General features: G+C 31.8%; 1 protein-coding gene across 1 annotated transcript; it reads left to right on the top strand.

The window, feature by feature from the left end:
* Positions 1-20: 20 nt before the first annotated feature.
* Positions 21-17,582, top strand: LOC127726202 (lipoyl synthase, mitochondrial-like). Its single transcript, XM_052233498.1, has 11 exons — positions 21-268; positions 4,058-4,287; positions 5,265-5,358; positions 5,989-6,069; positions 7,231-7,387; positions 10,144-10,201; positions 11,917-12,045; positions 13,340-13,485; positions 14,830-14,900; positions 15,643-15,754; positions 16,566-17,582. The coding sequence occupies exons 1-11, from the start codon at positions 200-202 to the stop codon at positions 16,637-16,639; spliced, it is 1,221 nt and encodes a 406-aa protein (XP_052089458.1). The 5' UTR covers positions 21-199; the 3' UTR covers positions 16,640-17,582.
* The last annotated feature ends 2,052 nt before the right edge of the window (positions 17,583-19,634 follow it).

Genomic DNA, 19,634 nt, shown 5'->3' with positions numbered 1-19,634 from the left:
TAACCGGAAGTTGGACGTGAAACATTTGCGTAATTTTTCTTTCGACCTACAAGTTCTCTGTTTCTGTATATTTTATGGTCACTAATTTTTATGAGTTCATACACAGCGAGTGCTGAAACCTCTATATAAAGATTTCGTCTTAAGGATGCTCCAAGTGTAGCTACAAACGCACAAATCATTGACAGTTCAATGACCTAAAATGGCTACCAAAACAAAGTCTGGTGTAATTTCTATTGCATCAAAACTAAAGAAACCACTACTTATAGCTGTAAGCAAACTAAGATGAAAAATCTAGATTATTCATACATTTATGTATCATTTATATCACTTCCATGAGGAATAAATACCATGTTTATATAATGTAATTTGTAAAAACAATAAACATGAAGGAGTTATCATGGTTATATTTTTAAATCTTTAGTAAACTGTCTAGCAATAGATTATCTCATACCCTTTCTTCTAAATTTAATGATTATAAAATGAACATGATGATTTACCCTCTTAATGCTAAGGTGACATAGATGTTGTTTCAGTTTTAATGCTTAGCCATATAATTTTGTCATTTGGGGGTTTAATGTCGTTTCTTAAAAAGCAATTGATGAACCTTTTAAATCATAACATTGCAACTTAATACACTAGATAATTAATGCTGCATGTCTATAACTATAATCTTAACCATCGGTCATCTTATAAGTTTATATTGAGGCAATGAATGACATAATATCCTTGACATTAGTGTGATGTTATATTACGGCAAAAGTAAATTTAATGTTCTGTCTCTGAAAATGTTGTCTACAGCAAGCTACAACAGAGTTTCGATATATTCATTCGCAAAAAAGACACTTGTGCTGAAGATTAAAACATTGACTTTTAACCCTCTTGCCAATTAAATATGGTATAAGCATAATAAAAGATTTATTTAAAGTTGGGTATACATATAACAATACAACATAGGCTCTGTAGAGCTTTTAACCAACATTCCATGTGTCTGAAAATACAGCATTTGGACATCTATAAAGTCACATGCCCAACTATGACACTATTCATGAAATGACGTTATGTCCTAATAATGTTGCATTAGAGACCCATTGAAGAAAAACATTACACTGTATATTCATGTATAATCTTTAATGTTTTATTTGAAAGAGATACAGTAATGAACAGGTGCTTGCATAAATGAAACATATGGACATATGTGTCCCTCTGGTACAGCTGGTGTGGACACATGTGTTCCTCAGGCAGCAAGAGAGTTAAAGAGCTTATAACACCAGATGATTTTACAAAGATTGGACAAACAAGAATGGGTCACCGCTTTTAACATTGTAACTTGCCAGACTTACTGCCCAACACTTTTTTGACTGCATTTCCGACATACAATAAATATGTCAGACTTTGTGTTGAAAAATGTTTCAAAAATTTCTGCACATTACTAATGTTGGAATAATTATTTTGTATGCCTTTACCCTCTTAGCACAAAACAGACATTTCTGTCCACACCGGACAAAATCCTAAGAGAACACACATATCAATTTTTAAATTAATTAACAGTTATATATTCAATTTAGTAGAACTGGTAATTACCAAAGGAATGTATAAAATACACACTAATTTTGATATTGATAATATGGAACATTGCAAGTGCACTCCTGTCTACAATTCTTGCCAGAATTTTATGAAATATATCATAGGTTTATATCGGCAATGTCTTTGACACTTTCGAAAATAAGTGCTGATGAAATATTTTTAAAAGGTTATGCCCTTGGAAATATTTATTATATGGAAGATTGCCTTGTGAGTGCTCTAATGTATACAGTTCTTGCCAGATTTTTATGAAATTTATATAATTATAGGTAAAGTTTATACATGTATCATCATTGTCGACGTAGAGTTTTGAAAATCAGTGCCAATCAATTTTTTGGAAAAGAGTTATGCCCCTTGGAAATATTAATTATAACGGAAATCACATTGCATTTGCTCTGAAGCCTTCAAAACCATTTCTCAAATATATTTATCATGTTTATAAAAAGTTTTAAATGAAGAAAAAAAAAAGATTTTTTTAGTCATTGTCCTGGTCCGAGGACACAGTTATCGTCCTTTGATTTTCGTTGTCTACAAATATATAGTCCCTAGCGTGGACAGTGAATAACTTGCAAATTTTGTTCTTACACTTTCCAAATTTATTTCTTTATATTTTATACATGAAATATTAAGTATGGAGATGAAATTACAGGTTAAAAAAATTTGTGTGATGAATTTTTATGTAAAGTAGTGATTTGGTCCAGTTAAAAAAGGTCAAAAATTATTATGTCTGAGGCTGTCAAACTGAATTATAGACCCCCTTAACATAGAATTGTCCATATTTTGAGATGGAGCTGGTAGACTTTTCTATAATTTTGATATTATTTGTCCCAAAAGTAGTACACTACACTGTAAAAATATTTTTGAGATAGAGCAGGTGCGATTTTTTTAATTTGAATTTATTGTCTAAAAGAAATGCACTATGAAATAACTGTGTTCTCGGGCCTCCTTGTACCTTTGATAGATAAAATATGTGCAACGCGGTGGGGCATTGGAACTCTGTTCTTTTATTTAATTTTGTATACACCCTTAACTGTTTTTTTTTGTTTACTTACTTGCAAGCTTTTCAGTATTTTTGTAATTTGTGCATGTTATCCATACATGCAACACTTGAATTAGAATGGGTGAAAATAAAAAGCGTATAAACTGTATGATATTATATAAGAAATATCTAAGCGACATCTTGCGAAACAAAAATTTTACGTGAGAACAAAATTAGGCGGAAGAAAAAAATAATAATAATAATAATAATAATCAGAACAAATACAATAGCTCTTTCCACAGAAAAGTGGAAAGACCTAATTAATGCATTTGTTTATTTGATTATTATATTTGTTGTTAAGCATTCTCATTTTCTGATGATATAAACACAAGTATTATTTTTGTCCTGAAATTTGCTATTATATTTCGACTAAATTAGTTTGTAAAAAAGATGTTATACATGTTCACATCTAGTGTTTAAAAAAAACAACCGTGGACGAAATTATGACCAAATGAATTAATTTACTTCAGACCATTCTGACTCTTTCAACACATGGCTTGTTAAAATCCAACCACATATGCCCCCAAAATAATTTTTTGAAAAATGTGTGATAATATGAAATATTCAGAAACAAAAATAGGTGGAGAATATTTATTGCATAACACTGTTCAATATTCTTTTGCAAGATTAAAATAATCTTTCTGCAATTGGTCTTGTTTTTAGTTTCGACATAATAAAAGTTTCTTATTGAGGGAAGACTTTAAATATCGGACAGAAAAAATCGAAAAGATGGATGAATTAATTAGCAATCATTATAAACATGTTAATTGCACAAAGGCAACAGCATTTTCAAGAAATTATCAGTTAACTGTACATTCTAATGCAATTCTTTTAGAACTTTATCTTTCATTGGACAATGACATATATTTTGAAGGGTAGATTCCACTTTCTACCAGTCCATAACTAAGGAAAGCCACCATTTTGAATTGCAAATTTTTTTGGTATGTAATTTCTCAAAAAAATAAACAAAAAAGTCACATTTTGTGCCTCAAAATCTTCTTTTTGTAAAAATATTCAAACCTTTCAGAAGCTTACTCAAAGTATAAATATGTCTATTATTTAGAGTATACCTATGACGTCACATTAATTAGATGCCGAAATTGATTTTTAGATTACACTGTAAAACTGATGTCATCATGAATTCTGATGTGATGTTTCATATCAGCTTAATTTTATTTAAATTTTTGGTTTTGTTACTGTCAATGACTGACAATATGTCTATGTATTACTAAATCATGGACATGCTTTAATTCATTCTGTCTGCCAGGAATTGACAGGAGTAAAAAAAATCTTTATTTAACATGATAGTGTTGTATATTTTGTGAACAGAATAAATAAAAATGACTAAACAATGTCTTGCAATTTCATGTGAAGAGAAAGTAAAAAGGGACTGCAAACAAGTACATGATACATTGTAATTGTTTACTTTTATTTCAGATAAGAGAGTACAATAAAAACTTGACATATAGACAGTACTCCGTTCTTAATAGTGATCTCCGTAACCATAGTGATAGAAATGACCGAAAATTTTCCCTTATTGACAGTAGAGAATATTCAGTTCTTACCCAGGAAAAGAAAGACAAGATAGCCAATGGTCCAGATTTGGGAGAGTTTATACAAAATGGTCTGGAACAACCAGAAAATATTAAAAGGAAGAAAGGAGAACGGTAAACAAACTATACTTATGTACATGTAGCTAGCTTTTATTTTTTAAGGAGATGTTGTACGAATTGTAATTTTTTTTCAGCTTTTAAATTTAAATTGTCCCTTGAAAAAAAGCTGATGTTAAATTCTTAAATTAGAAGTAGTGAAAAAGTAAAAAAAAAACTACTAAATCATGTAAGTTCAATTATTGATTTAGTTTTAACTTAATATAAAAATAAGGAGCTGTGGTATGATTTCCAATGTAACAATAACATATATCCACCAGAGCTGAATTTTTTTTTTTTTTTTTTTATTTGTTTTTCAGTAGTCAGGCTTTTACAATCCCTGTACAACACCACCTGACTATGGTGTTAAGGGGTTTGATATAAGAAACAAAAAATTTAATAATTGACTACATTTTTTTTCTACTGTGAATATATATTATATGAATATCAACATTATAATAAAAAGGGGAAAAGAAAACAATCACACACACATACACTCACTCTTGAACTTGCTTTAACATAACATATATCAACTTGTGTATTGCAAAGAAAAATGTTATCTTTGTAAAGATCTGCTCTTTATAAACTGTAAGTTTCATTTTTTACTTTATATGATTTGAATCAAAAGTAATTGTTACTAATCAGTAAAAATGTAATCTAGAGCTAGAGCTGAAATGACATGGATATAAACAACTATAGATTACTACCATTACATGTATAGTCAGCTTTTAAATGCTCCAACATGACAAAATTTGAAACAATTCAAATGAGTAAACCATCTAACTTCAAGACAAAAGGCTCAAAGTATGGATCAAAGATTAGAATACTCAAAAGTTATTGAAAGCTTGTTCAGAGCCAATATCAAATTATTAATAAATCATGTTTCAGATTAATGTTATTATGTTTCAGATTAATATTTTTATGTTTCAGATTAATGTGACTTTTGTGTCTGAATAAAAGATAGCTATACATTATTCCAAAACTTATAATTTCAGATTAAGGTTACCACCATGGCTGAAAACAAAGATCCCAATTGGTAAAAACTACCACAAGCTTACATCTGACTTGAGACAACTAAACTTACACACTGTAAGTATCAATGTAATGTTAGGGTGTCTAGGTTTAAACCTGACCTCCTGTCATACACAACTGTGATAAGGTGAAAATAGTTTTCTTTCGACTTATACTGTTATTAGTTGAAGATAAAACGGTTATTTCAACCTTTAACTACAGTACTGTTATTCCCATTCTAATGCTTACAAAAAAAAGTATTTTAGAGCTTTTGAAAATGTTTACATTTTAAGATAAAATAAAATTCTGCTAAACTTTTTTTGGGCGTATACGTCAAGCAAAACATGACATGTTACAAATGAAAACACTCAAACTGAAGGTTATTTCTTTAATTGTTTGATTAAGATTTGGATAATATCTCATTAAAGACGTTTTTTGGGTAGTTGTTGTTTTATTTTTGATTATATTGCATTATTTAATGTATGTGTACTCCAGCAATTGAATATGGCACTCAAGACATGTCAATTGAAGATTTGACAGTAAATTTTTTTACATAAAGATTGCATTAGAATTAGTAATTTACATTCAGTCTCTTTTGTAGAAAGAAAGAACTTATTGATATTCTCTTGAAACTGTTTTATTGTCTTGATTGTTGTGGTATTGAAGTTCCAGTAATGACTGAAATAATGGATTAATGTTTTGTTTTAGGTTTGTGAAGAAGCAAAATGTCCCAATATTGGTGAATGTTGGGGAGGCGGTGACAATGGCACTGCCACAGCTACTATAATGGTATACTATATTAGTGTTATCATTTGAGATGAACAAGATTTGTTGATAGTAGTTTGTTTAAGTACCTTATAACAATAAACAATGTTTTTAGGTTCACTATGTCAAGGCTCTTCCATGTTACAGAAGATGTGGTATGGTTACCAATGAGACAACTATCCACCAGGAGATGTGGTATGGTTACCAATGAGACAACTATCCACCAGAGACCAAATGAAGTAGAAAATATGAAAACAACACTTTATCAATTTCCTGCGTCCAAAGCGCTTTTCTGGATTTACCATCATCAGGAACGCTCAAAGCCCAATAATAGAAAGCCAAGAATGTAGAAGTTAGCAACTATACCGTAGGTTACCATACTGCCTTAAGCAATGAGCAAAACTCATACTGCATAGCAAGCTATAAAAAGCCCCAAAATGACCAATGTAAAAGAATTTAAACAAGAAAACTAACAGCCTGATTTATGTATAAAACAATAAACGAAAAACAAATTAGATGTATAGCAACAAACTACAACCTTTGATTACAGGCTCCTGACTTGGAACAGACACCCCCCCCCCCCCTAACCTTAGAAATGGTGTAACAGCAAAACATGTGCACAAACTATAAAGATCAGTTGAAAAGGCATAACTCATCAGATCAATTCAAATCACAAAATCAATTAACATAAACACAAAAGCCACAAAGTTCAGATCTGAGAGTACTTGCAGTTGATGAAAGCTAGCTCAAAGCCAATAACAACTGATAAAAAATCATGTAATTAAGACTCAAAATATCAATCAGTACACATCCAAGTGTTCACCATTGTATGTTCAAATAACACCAAGGGATTTGAAACAGTGAAGTTTTTATTTCTCAAGCAAATTTTTGTGATAATGTAGATTTTTTATTTTTTATATTGTTGTTTGAAACTTTCTTTATTAGGAAATGTATGTTCTTATGTTACTCAAAACTGTGACTTGATTGTAAGTGTTGCTGTCCACATATTGCATTTCATTCAAAATTCTTACCAAATAGCAATTTGTTTCATCAAATAAAACTCTTCAATTGAGATATTAGTGATTGACAGTAAATGGTCATTTAGTCATTTCTCTTTTCGTTATTACACTTATTTTTAAGTTTTCATTATGTAAGATATTGATTTTCTAATACTTTTATTGTTAGGTATTAGGTGATACCTGTACGAGAGGATGTCGTTTCTGTTCTGTAAAGACAGCCAAGAGTCCACCCCCTCCTGATCCAATGGAGCCAGTCAACACAGCAAAGGCTATAGTGTCATGGGGACTGGATTATGTTGTCTTAACATCTGTAGATAGAGATGGTTGGTATATATATATATATAAGGCTATAGTGTCATGGGGACTGGATTATGTTGTCTTAACATCTGTAGATAGAGATGGTTGGTATATATATATATATATAAGGCTAAAGTGTCATGGGGACTGGATTATGTTGTCTTAACATCTGTAGATAGAGATGGTTGGTATATATATATAAGGCTATAGTGTCATGGGGACTGGATTATGTTGTCTTAACATCTGTAGATAGAGATGGTGGGTATATATATATAAGGCTAAAGTGTCATGGGGACTGGATTATGTTGTCTTAACATCTGTAGATAGAGATGGTTGGTATATATATATAAGGCTATAGTGTCATGGGGACTGGATTATGTTGTCTTAACATCTGTAGATAGAGATGGTGGGTATATATATATATATAAGGCTATAGTGTCATGGGGACTGGATTATGTTGTCTTAACATCTGTAGATAGAGATGGTGGGTATATATATATAAGGCTATAGTGTCATGGGGACTGGATTATGTTGTCTTAACATCTGTAGATAGAGATGGTGGGTATATATATATAAGGCTATAGTGTCATGGGGACTGGATTATGTTGTCTTAACATCTGTAGATAGAGATGGTGGGTATATATATATAAGGCTATAGTGTCATGGGGACTGGATTATGTTGTCTTAACATCTGTAGATAGAGATGGTGGGTATATATATATATAAGGCTATAGTGTCATGGGGACTGGATTATGTTGTCTTAACATCTGTAGATAGAGATGGTGGGTATATATATATAAGGCTATAGTGTCATGGGGACTGGATTATGTTGTCTTAACATCTGTAGATAGAGATGGTTGGTATATATATATATATAAGGCTATAGTGTCATGGGGACTGGATTATGTTGTCTTAACATCTGTAGATAGAGATGGTGGGTATATATATATAAGGCTATAGTGTCATGGGGACTGGATTATGTTGTCTTATTATCTGTAGATAGAGATGGTGGGTATATATATATATAAGGCTATAGTGTCATGGGGACTGGATTATGTTGTAGATAGAGATGGTTGGTATACAGTCAATACTATGTAGTTATTTTTAAGAGCAGTATTTTGAATAATATAAACAAAAAGATTTAACATCAATGAGACAGCAATAAAACAACATAAGTAAAAATCATCATCAATAAAAGTCCCAAACAAAATGGCTAGAAGTCACCAGAGTCTATAAAGAAATCAGAGACACAAAGCAAAAATTCATAAATAGATAAAAACATGAGAATGCAGGTATAATTGTATCAGATCAAAATCATTAATATTTATATATTATCATATGTAAATGTTCTAAGTCGGAGGCCGATCCAGAACTTTTTATTAGGGGGCCTACTGACTGCCATAAGAGGGGGCCCGCTACAGTCATGCTTCAGTGATTCCCTATATAATTAACCAAAATTTTCCACGAAGGCGGGGGAGAGGGGGGGGCCTGGCCCCCTGGATCCGCCTATGTAAGTATGTAGCAGCAAATAATTGCAACGTTAAAAAAGAATGATAAGAAGACATTTGTTTAAAGAGAACTTCTGGGTTTTGTCTGTTACTGGAAAGAATCTTTGATTGCTGGATTTTTTAACGGCATAAACCAGTTACTGTATCCCTGTAAGAGTTGTTTAAGGATGATTTATACATTTAACGTCATAAACCAGTTACTGTATTCCTGTAAGAGTTGTTTAAGGATGATTTATACATTTAACGTCATAAACCAGTTACTGTATTCCTGTAAGAGTTGTTTAAGGATGATTTATACATTTAACGTCATAAACCAGTTACTGTATCCCTGTAAGAGTTGTTTAAGGTTGATTTATACATTTAACGTCATAAACCAGTTACTGTATCCCTTTAAGAGTTGTTTAAGGATGATTTATACATTTAACGGCATAAACCAGTTACTGTATCCCTTTAAGAGTTGTTTAAGGATGATTTATACATTTAACGGCATAATCCAGTTACTGTATCCCTGTAAGAGTTGTTTAAGGATGATTTATACATTTAACGTCATAAACCAGTTACTGTATCCCTGTAAGAGTTGTTTAAGGATGATTTATACATTTAACGTCATAAACCAGTTACTGTATCCCTGTAAGAGTTGTTTAAGGATGATTTATACATTTAACGTCATAAACCAGTTACTGTATCCCTGTAAGAGTTGTTTAAGGATGATTTATACATTTAACGTCATAAACCAGTTACTGTATCCCTGTAAGAGTTGTTTAAGGATGATTTATACACTTAACGGCATAAACCAGTTACTGTATCCCTGTAAGAGTTGTTTAAGGATGATTTATACACTTAACGTCATAAACCAGTTACTGTATCCCTGTAAGAGTTGTTTAAGGATGATTTATACACTTAACGGCATAAACTAGTTACTGTATCCCTGTAAGAGTTGTTTAAGGATGATTTATACAGGAAATGTGCAGAGTTATCCAATCATCATTACCACAATATCTTATTCTATTATTAATGGTATATGCCAAAGAATGCATTATACAGCTTATTTTGTTGTCTATTCATAAATTTTGAGAACACTTTTTGCTGTACGTTTACCAGAAGTATAAAAGTTGAACTTTGTTTTCTCTCAATCAAGTAGTTTAACACGATCAACCCTATTCCAACCTGATCCGAAAGTTTTTAGACAGTGATTTGTGTTATACAGGAGTCCATTAAAGCAAGTTTGATTGATTTATATTATTTAATTGTTCATGATTTGTCTCCCTTTACAGATATGCCTGATGGTGGTGCATCACATTTTGCAGAAACAGTCAAAGAATTAAAGAAAAGGTATGGTGACCTATTGTTTATAAGATATATAGTCAGACATCGTCAAAATATGTAATGTTTACCTAATGTTCATCTCTTGTATTTTATTTTGACTAAATAACGGAGCACAAATAAAATAATCAAGCTTTTTAATGTTCAAGTGTACTTTTATAAGTGCAGATGTCGTAAGGTTGTGTTTTTAAAAGTCATATGCTAATGTCTCTGGCCTTCTTTTACTTTAGGGTTGGTGTTAATTTATGGTTATGTTTGATTGGGGATGTTCTAGGTTAAGGTTAGATTTAAGGGTTAGGGCTAATGTTAGGGTTAGGGTAAGGTTTAGAGTAAAGAATAGTTTAGTATAGGTCTATATGAGTTGGGACCCTTAAAGTAAAAGAAGGCCACATTTCCATGCTATCCCAAGTATTTTTAGTTAAAAGCTATTTAAATTAGAAACATATGTATTTGTATTACTTTGATAAGAATCCTTTTTGGTTATTCATGCATTGTAAAACAGTTGCATACAATTTTTAAGTAAATTCTTCTGACTTATGAAATGGTAGGTCAGTGATATCTTTAATACACAAGCACTACCATGTTACGTAGCATAACAAAGTGAAGGAAATGGCAAAGCTTCTTCAGATAAATCTTCTGCATCAATCCATTCATAGAGAAAGCAAAGGAAAATTTTAGGCCTTGAATTTCAATTTTTATGTTTCAGACAACCTTCCATACTTGTAGAATGTTTAACAGCAGACTTAAGAGGAGATTTGCAATGTTTGATTTATGTTTCAGACAGCCCTCCATACTTGTAGAATGTTTTACACCAGACTTTAGAGAAGATTTACACTGTTTGTTTAATTTATGTTTCAGACAGCCCTCCATACTTGTAGAATGTTTTAACGCCAGACTTTGGACGAGATTTACAATGTTTGTTTTATGTTTCAGACAGCCCTCTATACTTGTAGAATGTTTAACACCAGACTTTAGAGGAGATTTACAATGTTTGTTTTATGTTTCAGACAGCCCACCATACTTGTAGAATGTTTAACATCTGACTTCAGAGGAGATTTACACAGTTTGTTTTATGTTTCAGACAGCCCTCCATACTTGTAGAATGTTTAACGCCAGACTTTAGAGGAGATTTACAATGCTTGTTTTATGTTTCAGACAGCCCTCCATACTTGTAGAATGTTTAACGCCAGATTTTAGAGGAGATTTACACTGTTAGTTTTATGTTTCAGACAGCCCTCCATACTTGTAGAATGTTTAACACAAGACTTTAGAGGAGATTTACACTGTTAGTTTTATGTTTCAGACAGCCCTCCATACTTGTAGAATGTTTTAACACCAGACTTTAGAGGAGATTTACAATGTTTGTTTTATGTTTCAGACAGCCCTCCATACTGGTAGAATGTTTAACAGGATATTTACACTGTTTGTTTTATGTTTCAGACAGCCCTCCATACTTGTAGAATGTTTAACACCAGACTTTAGAGGAGATTTACAATGTTTGTTTTATGTTTCAGACAGCCCTCCATACTTGTAGAATGTTTAACACCAGACTTTAGAGGAGATTTACACTGTTTGTTTTATGTTTCATACAGCCCTCCATACTTGTAGAATGTTTAACACCAGACTTTAGAGGAGATTTACACTGTTTGTTTTATGTTTCAGACAGCCCTCCATACTTGTAGAATGTTAAACAGGATATTTACACTGTTTGTTTTATGTTTCAGACAGCCCTCCATACTTGTAGAATGTTTAACGCCAGACTTTAGAGGAGATTTACAATGTGTAGAGACGATAACAGATTCTGGATTAGATGTTTATGCTCATAATATAGAAACTATTGAAGAACTGCAATGGTAAAGATATAAACTGTTAGACGTAAAGTAAGCCATGTTAAGGATTTCCCAAGACTGACTACATTTATATGGAATTGTACATAATGAGTTTCGTATAGGAACCAGCTCAAATACTGGTTTATATAATATTGTGATACTCCCATTCTTAGAGTTCTACTGAACTGAATGACTTCAAGTTTGTTCAGCAGCTCAACTGTGATAAGTTGTAACCTGTGAGAACTTTGCGCATCTGTTAGACATCTCTTTCTGTTTTCCAATATTTTGAATTATAAGTGGGGTTAAGCCTAGCAATAAAATGTGAATTGTTATTGTATTATCTGTTGCTGGTATTCCATTACATCAGATTATTATTTTAATTATATTGATTAATTAAGCGGATACCATTTCTTGATTGGCGTTGAACTCTGACAGTCGATTCCAACATTCCTGTTGACTGGACATTTTCATGTAGGCACTGCTAATACTCGACGCTGTAAAGAAATATGTTCCTTGTTAAATTTTATTGGAAGATACGGTTTGTTTCAAAGCTTAAACATTGACAAATAAAAATATCTCGGTAAAAAAAGTGAAATTCTTTCCTAATCTTGTAAAATTTTCGACTCAGACTTTTGTTATTGAAATTGCAAGGTCACAGAACCAGAATGTGAAATTTGACTGTTAAAAGAGAAACAGTCTTCAAAACACTTCACAGAAAACTAAGCATTGAGCAACTTTAAGCATAAAAAAATCAAGACAACTTAGGGTGTCCTGAAGGTTGACAGTTCACAGAAGTTAAAAAATGTGGTTTAAGTCAATCTCCAAAATGTAAATAATTATATAAAGATGCAGAATTATAGGCTAAATAAAAAAAAAATCTGAAATAAATCTGAGATTCCCATCCATATTCAAACGTTAAGAAAAATCATGTATATTTCTAAACAGAAAGTATGGGTAAAGATAAACAGATAATTATAGATTGGTTGATTGATTGATTGGTGTTTAATGCCACTTTCAACACTATTGTGCTATTTCTTGGTGGTCAGTTTTTTATTGGTGGAGGAAACCGGAGTGCCTGGAGAGAACCACTGACCTTCCGTAGGAAAATTGACAATCCTAGTCAATTAAGATTGGAGTAGAGAGCACCTTGCATGTGCGGGATTCGAACACACAACCTCAGTGTTGACTGGCTAGTGATGCAGTAGACTTAGACCACTCTACCACCAAGGCCCCGATATATTTAGATAATATGATGGGGATAAAATCTAGGAATTTGTTTAATTTGGCCTAAGCTAAATAACTATGTGCATTCTTATAGGTTGGTTCGAGATCCCAGGGCTAATTACAAGCAATCAATGGGTGTGTTAAAACATGTGAAGAAGTACAAACCTGACATGGTGACAAAAACTTCTATAATGGTGGGTCTTGGAGAAACTGAGGAGCAGATATATAGAACTATGGAAGGTAAGAAATATGAGCGTTCTGTGTTTCCGTGATTCAATAACGGAACATGGACATTTATATGTTATTCAAAGGAATTGGTTTTATAATTCTGCTTCTCATTAGGATCAGATCTTGTCTTAGATAAACCCATTTTGTCTTGCATGTAACAAAATTCACAGGATATTGTGAGAAAATACCAAACTTTACAGATGACATATGTAGGAACTATTTTGCAGATACCTTTTTATATTATAATCACTTTCACAAAGGTCAACCAAAATTTATTTGGAAGTTGTTTGTGACTTATATAAAAATAAGGAGATGTGGTATGAATGCAAATGAGACAACTATCCACCCAAGTTCAAATGAAGTGGATGAAAGCAATTATAGGCAACCGTGCGGCCATCAATAATGAGAAAAACCCATACTGTATAGTCGGCTAGACTTTTTTGTCAAGTAACCATGACCTTATTTTTTTGCTTATGTTATCATATTGAAGTTATAGGGTCTGTATTATTCTCCAATATTAATTATAGATCTGTCTAAAATATATTGTAATAGGTTTTCAAGTACTTATCTCTTCTCTTTCTTTAGCTCACCTGGGCCAATAAGGCTATGAGAGCTACAGCCATCACTGAGCTAATTACAATCAAACTTTGTGGTCAATGATCCTTAGGGTACCTAGTATAAAGTTTGTGGGTTTTTTCAGCCAGTCAACAAACATGGCCCCATGGCTATAAATAAAACGAAATTAGAATGGAAACGGGAATGTGTCAAAGAGACAATAACCCAACCAGCAGAAAACAGCTCAAGGCCACCAAAGGGTCTTTAACACAGCGAGAAAATCCCGCACCCGTAGGTGGGCTTTAGCTGGCCCCTAAAAAAATGTATACTAGTTCAGAGAAAATGGATGTCACACTAAACTCCGAAACATATAAATGAACCAAAATAAAAAAACATACAAGACTAACAAAGGCCAGAGGTTCCTGACTTTGGACATGTTTTGTGAGATCTCAACCCTCCACCCTATACCTCTAGCCAATGTAGAATAAACAAACAGACAGCAATATGCACAATAAAACTCAGTTTAAAAGAAGTCATAGAAACATAGATTAGAATGTATTATTTGTTTATATCTTGAAATCCATTCTAGATAGAGGAAAAATTGACTGGTGAAAATGCATAGAATGTCAAGACCTACCTACGTCCTATTTTCACCAAACAATCTTTTGCATTTAACCAATTTATTTTGGGCAAAAATGCAAGTGAGCGACATAGGCTCCTCGGATCCACTTGCTGATCTGAATCATTTACAAAGAAGAACTTAAATACTATTTATGGTAATGTATAAATTTTGTATTTCAGACTTGAGAAAGATAGATGTTGATTGTTTAACTTTAGGACAGTATATGCAGCCTACAAAAAGACACCTTAAGGTAACCTCACAGCAGAATTAGGTTTTTAATGTAGGATGGATAGAATGAAGTGGGAGGTATCCTCACAGCAGAATTAGGTTATTTATGTGGGATGGATACAATGAAGTGGGAGGTATCCTCACAGCAGTATTAGGTTATTTATGTGGGATGGATACAATGAAGTGGGAGGTATCCTCACAGCAGAATTAGGTTATTTATGTGGGATGGATACAATGAAGTGGGAGGAGAAAAGTACATAGGGTTATAGGGAGTGGGAGAAAGTGGAGAGAAATTGGGAATAATATATTCTTAATCAAGGAGACAGAATATCATAATCCTTATTAGGGATTGTAGTAACATACTCCTTAATCCACACTGTCATTGTAGCATAGCAAAAAAATAGAACACAATAAGAGAGTAATTAAAATTCATAAATTAAAGAAGGTCAGTGAATGCCAGGGTAAAAATAAACTAGACAAAATACAATAGTCCACATTACATCTAGGAGAAAATTTTAGATTGAGCAAAAAGAACCAGTCAACACTGATAGGATAGGCAGCTCCTTTGTAGTAACACACCTACCATAATATATCTCATCTAATGAATTCAAAATCCCAATGAACAAATAATATTCCTGAAACCATGTATTTAGATTCTGGTGAACAAGTGATTCCCAAAAAAGTGAGTAAGTTTTTTCAATAATTTTTGTATTTAATTTTAACTATCAGCACAATAACGAAAACAATTTTATTCTGTACTATAGGTGAAGGAATATGTTCACCCAGATAGATTTAAAAGGTGGGAAGAAATGGGTAATAAAATGGGGTTCCTATATACAGCAAGTGGACCTCTAGTTAGATCGTCATATAAAGCAGGTATGTATACACTGATTTACTCAACTTAGTTTAACAAAAAATGAGTCATCTGGAAATAACATTATAGCTGGATAGTTGAAAATTAAAAACCTTATTAATTTACTGATGTTACACTTAAACTTTGCTTCAACTGAAAACTTTTTTTTACAAAGCAAACAAAAAATGTGATTAGAAATGATATATTAAATACATTTTTTTCATTTTTGGTCAATATACAGGACAAAAACAGTCCCTAAATGTATAATCTTTGTTTATGAAACTCCTGAGTGAACAATATACAACATAAAGCAAGTTAAATTCTCCCTCACCCCTACTCTAAATTCAATTGGCTATAAACAACACAGAAATCGGATTATTTGCTCGCAGTAACATATAAAATAATTGTAGTTTTTTACCATTCAAAAACATATAAATACATGTATTAAAAGTAGCAGCAAATGTATATATACTAATGTGACTAACTTCTATTCGACGTAACTGCCACCTCCTTTAATAATGATACGTTTAAATGCCAAACTTTATATAGTACTATAAAACCCAACTGTAGAAATCGCCAAACCTTTTCTCATGCCATATGCACTTAACATCAAACTTTATAAATAGTACTAGTACTTGCAAGTGAATAATTCATCAGCGATGTTTCTTAGCTTATTTTGACAAAATTTAACCAAACTGGCTCCTAAAAGCGAATTATTATTTCACTATTTCACTTTCATTAATGATTGAACAATAAAAATCATATTTTATTTTTTTGTTTTATCTCGTAGCTAATGCCCCTTTAATGAAGAATATGTTTATTTCTATATTTCAGGTGAATTTTTCTTGACAAATATAGTTAAAAATAGACAGAAGACAGAGAAAGAAGAAACAAAGATGCAATGCTAATGAAAGATGACTTTAATTTTAACTTAGTTCCTAATGACAATAAATTTCTCAGTACATTACGGGCAGGTTAAAATGTAGCTTCCAATACCATCCTTCATCTTCTCAAATCTCCAAAGTCTGGGAATCAATTTTATTATGAAAAAAAAAATGTTTTGCCTTGTCAAAGCTGTTGATTCTTGAATAGCTAAATAATTGTTTTTATGGTTATAAAACAGAAATGTGATATTTATATCATTAAAGATTTGTACTGTTAATGGGTTATCAATGGTACTGTATTGTTATTTTCAGTCTGTTTGAATTATAGACTGATATTTATTAAATATGTTTATGGAAAGATTATTTTATTATTTGCAGTCTGTTTGAATTTTGTGTAGACTAATATTTTTTAAATACGTTAAAAAGATAATTTCATTTAGAATAATGAAGTATCAATCAAAAAAATTCATTAAGCTAAATGAAAAGAAGGGGTTAGTTTTACAGATCTGAAAAATTCAAGTGTGTCAACCCTACTGGAAATTCTGAAATTTTTGTGATGTTTTTATTTTGTTGTTGAAAATTGTGATAGTATAGGTTTGGCAAAAATAAAAACTTGTATATTTGATTTTTATAGCTTTATTTGTATGCACCATTATCTGAAATCACAATAATCAATTTCACATTTTTGTGCCTTGCTCAACAATGGCAATAATAAATGCCAAACTAATTCCTGAATTTAGAGTATATGTTAAGTGCACCGAAGGGAAAACTATCTACCATGGACACGTGCTCTTTATAAAAAAGTATATGGAGACATAATTTTTGAATCGTTTCTCTTTTATTTTGTATCTTCATAAAATTGATTTAATATGCATTTTATTATGTATGTTTTCATGTTTTGTTTTACAAATGGTAATCTCTTTTGTATTTAATGTTATTGAATGTATAATAAAATATTATAACATGATTAACTAATTACTGGCTTTGATATTTGGTTAGTGAAGGAAGAAAAAGTCAAAAGTACAGTAAATTCAGAAAGTGTTGTTATATTTTTATTATTACGGAAATTACAATGGGACAGAAGTCTGTAATTCAGTGGTTGTCGTTTGTTGCTGTGTATCATATTTGTTATTCGTTTATTATTTTGTACATAAATCAGGCCGTTAGTTTTCTCGTAAGTTTTACATTTGTCATTTCGGGGCCTTTTATAGCCGACTATAAGGTATGGGTTTTTCTCATTGTTGAAGGTCGTACGATGACCTATAGTTGTTAATTTCTGTGTCATTTGGTCTTTTGTGGAGAGTTGTCTCGTTGGCAATTATACCACATCTTCTTATTTTTTTATATGTTCTCTTACTACATATAAAATATTTGATATATGACCATTTTACAAGATGCCAAATTACAGGGGAATATAATACACATTAAATCAAAGTAATATCTACTTTTTTGGCTGTTTTCAATGGGATCTTCTTTCTAATGTAAACTTGTGAATTTTTTCGTGCCATCTTTTTTTGTTTGTGCAATTTTCCCCAAAAAATCTAAATTCTCACAGTTTTGAATTTGCGAAATATCCTGGTGCTGCATATTGGTTTCTCATAAACGATTTGAAATTGTACAGTTTTACATGTATCATAATCAAGTGATAAAATCAATCAGAAATCCTTTTGGTCAGTTCTTTAATGTTAATGTAGATTTAAAGTTATTAGTCATGTTTCCTTGTAAAAACACTTACACAATAAACAGAGAAAATGACATAATTAAGAGTGAATTAAGGATGTTTGCTACTCTGTTTCAAAATAACAAGCTTTTTACAAGACTGTTATAAATTGATAGTATATAAATAAAGGAACTAAAAAAGCAGGAAAAAATGAAGGGTCCGTGTGCTTGTTTTCGAGATATAAGCCGTTGAAAATTTGGCGGGAAATGATTCTCTCTAGACTTTTCATACAGTTAACATTGGCACCTTTTTCCCTTAAAAAACGATGAAAAAATAACAAGGATTTTATAAGATTTTCAAAGATGACATTTTAAACTATATGTAATGAAATTATGGAAAGAAAATTAGGGGTTAGTGGGCAAAATTTTAAATGGCACTACATGGATAAAACCAGAGGATTCCGAATACCTGGCAAAAATTCAAAGACAAGAGGAGCGAACATCCTTAAATGCTGAAAGGATTACTGCTGTTAATTAATCAATTGTTTGATCTGATTGATCTATATAGCAGATACAATGAGGTAATCTATTTAATGTTAGATTATCAAGAGTCAAAAAGAGAGACATAGGTAGGCTGCTTCTGGCTGAGGCGGCGTCAACACTGTATGTGATAAGGTCAGTTTATGGGGAACTAATAGTGATAGGTTAATGATATATGGTATGCAGTTGTATTAGCATTAGCACATCTTATTTCCATGGAGATTATTTAGCCCTGTACCTTCAGTCATGGTTCATTGACTTAATTATTTTGCATAACTTACATGTTAAAAGTATTGCTATTTTAATTTCAAAATTTGCATTTTACTATCAAAATAACAAAAAAGCGAGATATATCACCGTGTTAACAGTTTAATTATTATTTCAATTGAATTTATCTCGTCGAAAGTTTAATGAACTTTTATGACAGTTATCCTTAACAGATTTTTGTTACAAACTACCATGGATATGTTCCATATGCATGATATGATGTAGCCACAGTTCCGCCATCCTTTCCACATTTATGACTTATCATCAGAAGTCTACTTCACAGGGTGCCACTAGATGAGATGGAGCCTCTAAGTTCGCCCCATGATTCATGGTGCCTGATCTTTTCTAGAATTCTTTCTCAGTTAATGACTGGTTTTAAGACAATTGCAAAATTTTTACGGTCGTATGATGTTATGTCGTCAGCGTTGTCCAAAGACATTTGGTTTCCAGACAATAACATGAGAATAAGTGTATGGATCTCTATAAAATTGTACCACAAGTTTCAATACTTTAAAAGGAAGGTTTAGGCCCAAACTGTTTAGGAATTGGAGGC

This window comes from Mytilus californianus, unplaced genomic scaffold (assembly GCF_021869535.1).
Source record: "Mytilus californianus isolate M0D057914Y unplaced genomic scaffold, xbMytCali1.0.p SCAF_17, whole genome shotgun sequence".
NCBI lineage: Eukaryota > Metazoa > Mollusca > Bivalvia > Mytilida > Mytilidae > Mytilus > Mytilus californianus.
Note: the sequence above shows the minus strand (reverse complement) of the source record. Positions and strands in the feature narration are given on the sequence as shown.